The following is a 9,617-nucleotide window of genomic DNA, read 5'->3' as shown; positions in this document are numbered from 1 at the left end:
CTACTGTACAAATAAGTGAGCAGCATCAGGATGCATATGTTTACTTAGTGACTTTTTTACAAACGTGACAAAATTGAGCAGTGTTTTTTCTATTGTGTCTTCGATTTTCATGAGGTTCTTTTCTGACCAAATCTCCAGGCCAGCTATAGACAACTCAACAGCAAGTGGCTCATATATTGAGTTTGCAGCATGGATAATATCTAGAACTTGCAAAGCAATACGACTTTCATTTCTGTCAAACCTGACATACCGTTCATGTTCTATCACAATGGCAACCTCCAAGTATCTGGTATGTGTCCACCAGGCTGCTCTTGCATCAATTTGAACTGTTACATTATTTGTGCTTTGGATCATGGCCTCTTGGTGTCTTTGCTCTTCCTCTGTTAGCCCGCACCTCATTCGTACAGCACCCACCATTTCCTCCAATCTATACAACACATGTTGAGAAGTAGCAGATGCCTGAACAGGTTCAATTTCATAGGTGCGGTTTTCTAAGTGCAACAGACCCCTGAGTCCCCCCGAGCAAGTGCTGAGGGTGACTCGAGAGGCAGGATGGCCTTTTACCAAGCCGCGGTAGAAGCAGTCATCACTGATGAAAGGATAGTCCATCTGAAGGTCCCCCTCCCTACTGTAAGTGAAGACAGGGAAATGTTTAGGCACAAAGCTCTTCTTTTTCCTGAGCTTCACGATGTGGCCCTTCCCCTCAATTTGCAGCAAGTAAGTGATAGTGTGGGGGTTTTGTCCATATCGGGGGGTTAATTTCCTTGGGACAATCATCTCATAGGAGGCATACCTATAGCCCTGTGGAGGGTTCTGACCTGCAGTCTCACTCAACACATTCCATGAGATCAGCACCAGCAGCCAGGGAAGACTGCTTGTCATCTTCCCTGACAGGTGAAAGAATGCACTAAGGCACCCCATGGGATGGCCTGTTGTGGGCCCAAAGCAAAATGGGAAGGAAACTCCTATAGAGAGAGAAGGATTCTGATGATAGCAACCGTCTGTAGATTTACCTTTGGAATGTGGGCGGGCCTTGGTGATTAGGGACAGAATAGAATGCAGAGACTGGGCGAATGGGAAGCGAGTCAGAGTGCCTGACAGGGGACTTAACAGGAAGAACAGAAAGGAGTGCTGATAGGCTGAGGACCATAGTGTCAGGTAATCATGGGAACTGAGTGCAGGGCAATGGAAGAATACCTAGTCGCATAGCTGTCAACTTTTCCCTTTTCTTGTGAGGAATCCTATTTGGAATAAGGGAATTTCCCTTAGAAAAAGGGAAACGTTGACAGCTATGCGCTAGTAGGAGTTCCTATGGCCTTGTCATGAACAAATTTGGTATAGATATAGTATTTCTTATGCCACTGAAGGGCTGGAAGCAGGATATGTGAACAGCAAGTTGCCTGCTCTACAGAGATTTGGCCAGCAATATGCAGCAATGGCAGGTAAGGCGAAGGGGGAGTTTTTAATTATTATTATTTTATTAAATTTGTATAACGCCCTAAATCCATAGATCTCATAAATTTACAATAAGATATTAGATGCAGGTTGGAGTAAAAGTAAAGGTACCCCTGCCTGTACGGGCCAGTCGTGTCCGACTCTAGGGTTGTGCGCCCATCTCACTTAAGAGGCCGGGGGCCAGCGCTGTCCGGAGACACTTCCGGGTCACGTGGCCAGCGTGACGAAGCTGCTCTGGCGAGCCAGCACCTGCGCAGCACATGGAAACGCCATTTACCTTCCCGCTAGAAAGCGGTACCTATTTATCTACTTGCACTTAAGGGTGCTTTCGAACTGCTAGGTGGGCAGGAGCTGGGACCGAAAGATGGGAGCTCACCCCGCCGCGGGGATTTGAACTGCCGACCATGCGATCAGCAAGTCCTAGGCACTGAGGTTTTACCCACAGCGCCACCTGCAGGTTGGAGTAGTTTGTATCAAATGCTATAAATTTTATATGAAGGTGTTTTTAAAACAAATTATAGGAAGTCTTTACTTGTCCATCTGGTCCACAGAGTCACACTGTAGCTGTTGCATACATGCTCCTTTTGATGAAAAGGCTCACATTCAAAATTCTCCAATGTGTCTACTCATTTTGAGGTGGCTCACTCTTTGCCCCACCAACACACATGCAGGGCATAGAGGGCAGCTGCCCCTTGGACTTCCGGGTTAGCGCCACCGGCAATGGCGGATTTCCTCTGATCGGGAGGAACCCGCTCCGTGAAAATCAGGGTGTGACCGCCAAGGCGAGGCGGAGACCCACTAAAAACCACAGGGGGGAGAAGCCTGTGGACCTGGGATTTGGCTAGCACCTTTCGCGCCTCCCCTACTCGCGGGGAAACCCGGTTTCGGGGATCCGGAGCGAAGTGGGGTGAGCGGCGTGGTACTTCGAATCGACTGCTCTTTTTACGGAGTGAAGCCGCATTGCTGTTGCCGGAGAGCGCTGACTTTTTCCTGTGGACAATTGGACTCTAAACAAGTACCCGTGAGTAGAACGGAAAATTGGATTATAAAACTTCGTAATTTGGCACAGGAGCGGGAAGGTTTAAACAGAACAGGAAGTCCGCCTTCCGCTTTTGTAAATAGTTTGAAGCAAAGACATCGCAAGCTAAAGTCTGGAAAGTTATTTGTAAAGGACTAAATTTCCATTGGTCAAACTACTAAACCCCCCTTGGAAGCAGGAGAAGAGGGCGGAAATTTTAAATTGTTTAAGCCTGCAGGAGAGAGAGTAAAGAAAGATAAATTTCTACTGTCTTGAACCTGGGAACGGGCTGTCAAAAGACAGACGTTTTGGGAAAGTTCATCGACCGTGAATAAAATGTGTGCTGACAGATAGTTAAGTAAGAGAAACATATTGACTCCAATGTTTCCCTTTGCATTTAAAAGGAACAAAATAGTTGAAAAAGGAAGGTAATTTTGTTGCCGGATCTGCTTCTAAAAGGACGGATACAATTAGAAATTGAATCCCCTAGAGGGAGCTTTTGAAATTGCTGCTGGAGTGAACCTGGGAAGCTCGCCAGCTCTAGAGATTAAGGATCGTAAAAAATAGTTTTTGACCTTGGACAAGAATGTCGACACAGGAAGCCTTAGTGTCTGCTTTGTGCAAGACATGTGCTTTGTTGGAGCAGCTTCATGCAAAGATGGATTTGTTTCATGCAAAGATGGACTTGATGATTATTGCAACTGACAACTTTGGACAAACAGTGAATACTTATATGGAAACCCCTCAGGAACTGACCCAGGAATTTGCATTGACAGGGCAAGTTGTGGAGAAGATAAAGAAGGAGGTTGTCGTTGAACCTCAATATATGTTGTTAGAGCTATGGCCTTGCAGGATTATAAGCTGTTGTCTCTGAAGCCCGAGCCTGGAGTGAGTAATATCTGGAGAGATGGAGTGCCAGCTGGATTGGAGATGGGAAGTGGGCTCGACCCCCCTATGCAGGGATGTCCAGACTTATGGGATTTGGTCCTGGGCCAGGGAGAGACTGGAGCTGTGGGGACCTTTAACTTTGGAGGGACATTGAAGCATGCTGTGAAACTTCCTTTGGATTTTAATGCTGACCATGGAGAATGGGCTGACCTGCTGAGAAGGGCTAAAGACATTGTTAAGTTGGAGCTTCCCAGAGATCTACTCCTCAGTGCCAAAGGAAAGAAATTGAGAATAAGATCAACAGATGACAAAGTAAAGGGCAAGTACAAATTTGAAGATCTGCAGAAGGGACATGGAGAAGAGTTAAGAGCCTCGGACAGAAGATCACCAGGTTGACGGACTAGAGGGAATTGACAGAAAGGACTGACAGAACCCGAGACCAGGAAGAAGAGACGGTGGATGAAGATTGGAAGAAAGTTTAAAAATTTATTTAAAGAAACATTGTAAAGTTAATGAGTCTGAGGAAAATGTTGGAATGAAACTATTTGGCTTTAGTAGAAATGCTATAAGGAGATAAATTTAAATAAGTTCTAAGTTTTTAGGGTTTTTTAAGTGTAAAATTTAAGGGTAAACTGTGTTAAGATATATTATAGAACAAAATCTGAGAAAGAGGGAAAGGATTTGCTGAAACAGGTAATTGAATTAGAATACAAAAAAGGGAGGGGTGAGGAAGTCGAGGAAAAAAGTAAATGAAAAATAAAGATATGAAAATATCGGATCTGTTCTTTTTTTCTTTTTAAAATGATTTTCTTTTTAAATGGTTTTGCTTTTTCTCTTTTTACTGATCTGTTGTATTGTTCTTTTTTGTATTTTTTTCTTTTTTCTTTTTTGAAGTATTGTAATTTCTTTATTTTTTCCCCCTTTTCTTTTCTGTAATTGTTAAACTTTAATAAACATCATTTTTTAAAAAAAAATAGAGGGCAGCTGCCCCTCATCCCAAGGGCATCTTGGCGGTGACTCTTGGCTGCGAGTCCTGGAAGACCTGCTCTCTGCCTTGCAGCCTTTTCCCACCTGACCTAGGAGGGAGGGGCCCTGACTGACTTCAGCTACAAAAGCTGAGACTGCTGAACACACCCTTGAGCTGGGGTGTCGTTTGCCGGATTTTGTTGAGAGGGGTGGTGGTTGCTGCTGTTGCTGGTTTTTTGTATCTTTATTATAGATCTTGTGATTTATGTGGAAATTGTTCAGTTTGGTGGTATATTTTTTATGTTTTCTTTATTGCTTATGACTACTTTAGTTATGTTGTAGTTATGAGTCCAGCTACAAAAGCTGAGGCTGCTGAAGAGGCCAGAGACCATCTTGGCTGTCTCTTAGTGCAGACCCAGGTCATCGAGCCTGAGCTTCCTCATGAACTACCATTGGCAGTATTGTTTGCATACCAGTGCAAGTAGATAAACAGGTACCGCCTTACTGAATCAAGATAGACTATATCCACAGCACTTCCCTCATTCACCAAGTTTGTAATTCCATCAAAAAAAAAGAAATCAGATTGGTCTGGCATGACTTATTTTTGAAGCTTTTAAGGCACTTTCAACACCAGAAATCTGACATGGCTTTTAAAAATTCCATTGCATTTAAAACATGATAATGGATTTCCAGAATATTTTTTATTTTATTTTCATGACTAAATCAATTTTATTTGTGACAAATAGTTTTGTTTTGATTTACTGAGTGTTACGGGTCACACTCTAAATCATAGAATCATAGAGTTGGAATAGACCACAAGGGCCATCGAGTCCAACCCCCTGCCAAGCAGGAAACACCATCAGAGCACTCCTGACATATGGTTGTCAAGCCTCTGCTTAAAGACCTCCAAAGAAGGAGACTCCACCACACTCCTTGGCAGCAAATTCCACTGTCGAACAGCGGAAATATATATTAATAAATATATATTTAAAAATATATATTAAGCAGAATACATTTTTATAAAGAAATTAAAATACTCTCTTATCATAAAATCATAGAATTGTAGAGTTTGAAGGGATCATGAAGGTCTTCTACTCCAGCCCCCTGCAATCCAAGAATCTTTTACCCAACATGGGCTCGAATCCACAACCCTGAGATTAAGAGTCTCTGCACTACTGACTTAATCTAGTTCTTTTTAAAAGTAATTTTGATTTTATAAAAGATGACGGCAACTGCAAATGTTTGTTTGTTTGTTTGTTTGTTTGTTTATTAAAATTTATATACCACTTGATTGTAGGGGGGGAACCTCAAAGCAGTTTTGAAAAGTAATATGTAATTGAAATATGTCACAAAGAGTTACAACATTATACAGCACACACATACAAACTGATTTAAATACATCTTTGGGATAATATGAATTTGTAGTAAATCAGCAGTGTCTTGGTAGAACAAATTGTTTTATAGGCTTTAACAGACTAACTTTTTCTAATACTTTTTCTGGCAGAAAAATATGTTATCTCTGAAATGAGGGTGTGTGTTTTTTTACAGAAGTACGTCCTGGTTTTTTACACTTGCCTTTTATTTGGAACCTCTGTAGAAACAAAGAAAGGTGGTTTTCTCCATTTACAGTGGAGAGACGATAGCTGAGGACCAGGCTCAAAACAGTACCAGTGTGGACTCTGAGCAAGTGCAGACCTCAGACTATAAGCAAAAAGCCAGATGCCACTGTGTAAGATTACAGTGGTGCCTCGCAAGATGAAATTAATTCATTCCGCGAGTTTTGTCGTCTTGCGATTTTTTTCGTCTTGTGAAGCACGGTGTCGGAAAAGTTTTGGAAAAGCTTCAAAAATCACCAAAGTCTTCAAAAACCTCAAAAAAGGCTACCACACCATGTGCTATGAGTTGCTCCTCGAAGTCAAGTCGCAACTGTATTAACGGTGTTAAGAAAAAGGAAACAAACTTGCAAGACGTTTCCGTCTTGCGAAGCAAGCCGATAGGGAAAATCGTCTTGCGAAGCAGCTCAAAAAACAAAAAACCCTTTCGTCTTGCGAGTTTTCCGTCTTGCGAGGCATTCGTCTTGTGAGGTACCACTGTAGCTGTCTCGGTGACTAGCAGCCTCATTCCCTGGGCTTTAGTTTCCTATTGTTTCAAATAAGTGTACCTACTTCACCTATGAAATTTTGGAGAGTAAAAGAGCAGCTGAGCCCCACATTCCAATTTCTAGTCTGGAAAGAGGAAGGTCTAACAAGGGCATAATACTGCTTCCACCTTCCCCTTTTTCCTCTGCAGGCTGCTTCACCTTCAACTGTACTGAAAAGGGAAGAGCTGGGATGCTGTGGAATAGAGCATTGAAGCTCCTTCCTCCCTCAGCTGCAGTATCTGTGGCCAATATTTGCAACTCCGTGTGTGTGTGTGTGTGTGTGTGTGTGTGTGAGAGAGAGAGAGAGAGAGAGAGAGAGAGAGAGAGAGAGAGAGATGAGATCCAGTCAGCTCTATGTGCAACACTGAAATTGGTCCCTATATAATAAGATCAGTCTGCTATCAGTAGAACTTTGGAACTTAAGGATTAAAGCATCCCTCTTTTGTCCATAGCAACGTTCAGTAATCTCCCTTTAGGGTTTATTCAGAAGAAATTATTCATAACATTAGGACTTCTCAACCATTTTACACCTATTTTTATAAAAAATGTTAGCATTTGTACTTTCAGTGTTTTTAATCACTGCTTTTTGTCTTTTAAAACAAAGAAATAAACGCTTACTTGTATATTTTGAGTTACAGATAGGTAGCCGTGTTGGTCTGCCATAGTCAAAACAAAACAAAATCCTTCCAGTAGCACCTTAAAGACCAACCAAGTTAGTTCTTGGTATGAGCTTTCGTGTGCATGCACACTTCTTCAGTATCTGAAGAAGTGTGCATGCACACGAAAGCTCATACCAAGAACTAACTTAGTTGGTCTTTAAGGTGCTACTGGAAGGATTTTTTTTTTGTTTTGTATATTTTGAGCGACTGGTTGTGAGCCAGAGCCAGGCTCTCTTGGATGAAACCAATTTTCTGCATCCATTTTAATCAAGGTTTAGGTCTGTTTGGCCATGGAAACTGCTCTTGAGGGATGGGAGAATGTGTTAATTCCCTGTTAATCCTATTGATCTCTCAGCGGCCTTCAATACCATTCACCATGGTATCCTTCTGGTGCAGTTGTCCCAGTGTGAGGGTGGGCAGCACTGCTTTGCAGTGGTTCTGGTCCTACTTGGATACTCATTTCCACAGGATGATGCTTGGGGAGTGCTTTTCAGCTTCATGAAGTCTTCAATGCAGGGCTCCTTACGGATCAAGCATGTCCCCCATGCTGTTAAACATGTTAATCTACAGGAAACTGCTGGGTGGAGTCATCCAGAGTCTTGCAGTACGTTGACAGCAATATGTTGATGGCACATCTGGATTTCTTAACATCTACAAGTGTAGCAGTGGATGTGCATGACTGATGTCTTGACTCAGTAATAGACTGGATGGCAGCCAATAAACTGAAGCTCAGTTCAGATTAAATTGAAGTGAATGGTTCCCTAGACTGGATGGATGGGAAATGGCCTGCTCTTGATGAGATTACACTCCCTCTGAAGTAGTTACATAGCTTGGGGATACTTCTGGAAACTTCGCTTTGCTGTCACTTGAGGATCAAGTGGCCTTGGTAGCATGAAGTGCCTTCCATCTGCTTTGGCTGGTGGCCAGCCATACTCTGATGACCTCTGGGTTAGATTACTCAATGTGTTATACATGGGGCTGTCTTTGAAGGCAATTCAGAAGTTGGTACAGAATTCAGTAGCCAGGTTGCTCACGGAGGCAAGACAGTCTGAGCACATAACACCAATCCTGGCCCAACCACACTGGTTGCCAATCAGTTTCTGGGCCCAATTCAAAGTGCTGGTTTTGACCTACAAAGCCTCTTGTGGCTCAGTACCCAAATACCTGAAGAAACACCTCTCCCCGTATAAACCAGCATAGACCCTACAATAATAATCTGAGGCCTTTCTTCTTGTGCCTCCTCCTCAGGAGTTCTGGGGGGTGGCAACACAAGAAGGGGGCTTTTCAGTGGTGGCTCCCTACTTATGGAATGCTCCCCCTGAGGAGGCTCACCTGGTATCATGAAGAAATAGCTTTAGGCACTAAGCAAAAACTCCCCCCTCTTTTGCTAGACCTTTGTTTTTAGTTATCTGTGGTCTCCAGTGGTTGGAATGTTTTAATCCCGCCTTTTAGAAATGGGATTTTATTTTACATTAATCTTTGGTTTCTTATTTTATTTTCTGCTGGTTTCAATGTACAGTATGGGTTTGTTTTTATATTATAAATCACTTTGGATTACCTTCTTTAAAGTATGAAGAATAAATTAGATAAAGAAATCAACATTTTGTCATTTTAACATTTTGTTTCCACGGTTCTCTGCATCTTCAGTTGCTTTGATATGTAGACATGGAATCACTAGGATTACGTAACGTTGTGATGCTCAGCTGTTAAAGTGTTTTGTTGCCTTTTTACTGCTCTACAGCAGGCATATTTTAGGATATCACCTCAGTTACTCAAATGACATCAGTGGTTGTGTTGGTTTCTGTGAGAATGGGATTTTATTCAGAGCCTGGCTTTTGCTGAAAGTATTTAGCATTCCTCCACATTCTTTTCCCAGGTGGGCTTAAGGGAGATACTTCTGAGAGTTAGAGACTGCAGACAACATCAACACATTGCAGAGTTCTGTCCTATTGTGCCTAGTAGACAAATGAAGAAGGGCTTTAAAAACTTTAGAAACTTAAATGTATCACTGCATAATCCTGTCCATTATTTCCTGCACATCTATTTGACACATTCAGTGTATTGTTCAATTCTCTGATTCAGTTGGGACAGGATTTTCTTCCTCTTTTACACCTTCTTCATATGTTTTTTCTGGTTTTTTTACAAACCGCTCTCTCAGACGCTTCCTGAAATAAATACCCAGCCCCAAAACAGCAAAAATAGTAGAAACAAGAAATACAATTGCTGCTATAATTCCTGTCATGTTGACGCTACGTTTTGAAGTGTTCCCTGGTGGAGGAGGTCCACTGTCAATGCTGCCACCATTACCTTGGTTTAGACAGTCTGGAGGGGCCCAGCCATCATCACAATGACAATGTTTGTAGGTGTTGCATATTCCTCGATTATGACACTTTGTGACATTGCAATCATATTTCAAGAGAGACACATTCTTGCACTCCCTATTAATACACATCATTTCTGTGCCACAAGGAGTCCCATCTCTCACTGCTCC

General features: G+C 42.3%; 2 protein-coding genes across 2 annotated transcripts in view; both read right to left on the bottom strand.

Annotated features, from left to right (window-relative positions):
• LOC144325696 (disintegrin and metalloproteinase domain-containing protein 20-like) lies at window positions 1-4,245 on the bottom strand. The gene has a single exon (XM_077919762.1). The coding sequence runs from the start codon at window positions 919-921 to the stop codon at window positions 1-3; it is 921 nt and encodes a 306-aa protein (XP_077775888.1). The 5' UTR covers window positions 922-4,245.
• A 4,527-nt stretch (window positions 4,246-8,772) lies between these two features.
• The window catches only part of LOC114593271 (disintegrin and metalloproteinase domain-containing protein 20-like), a 13,518-nt gene continuing 12,673 nt past the window's right edge, over window positions 8,773-9,617 (bottom strand). Inside the window, exon 2 of the mRNA XM_077927567.1 lies at window positions 8,773-9,433. Coding sequence (XP_077783693.1) covers window positions 9,192-9,433 — 242 coding nt within the window. The 3' untranslated portion in view covers window positions 8,773-9,191. The remainder of the gene's footprint in view (window positions 9,434-9,617) is intronic.

This window comes from Podarcis muralis, chromosome 1 (assembly GCF_964188315.1).
Source record: "Podarcis muralis chromosome 1, rPodMur119.hap1.1, whole genome shotgun sequence".
NCBI lineage: Eukaryota > Metazoa > Chordata > Lepidosauria > Squamata > Lacertidae > Podarcis > Podarcis muralis.
This window is presented reverse-complemented; position numbering and strand designations above follow the sequence as displayed.

Coding starts and splice junctions, on each gene's coding strand:
- LOC144325696 (XM_077919762.1), bottom strand. CDS start 921: ATGGGGTGCCTTAGTGCATTCTTTCACCTGTCAGGGAAGATGACAAGC.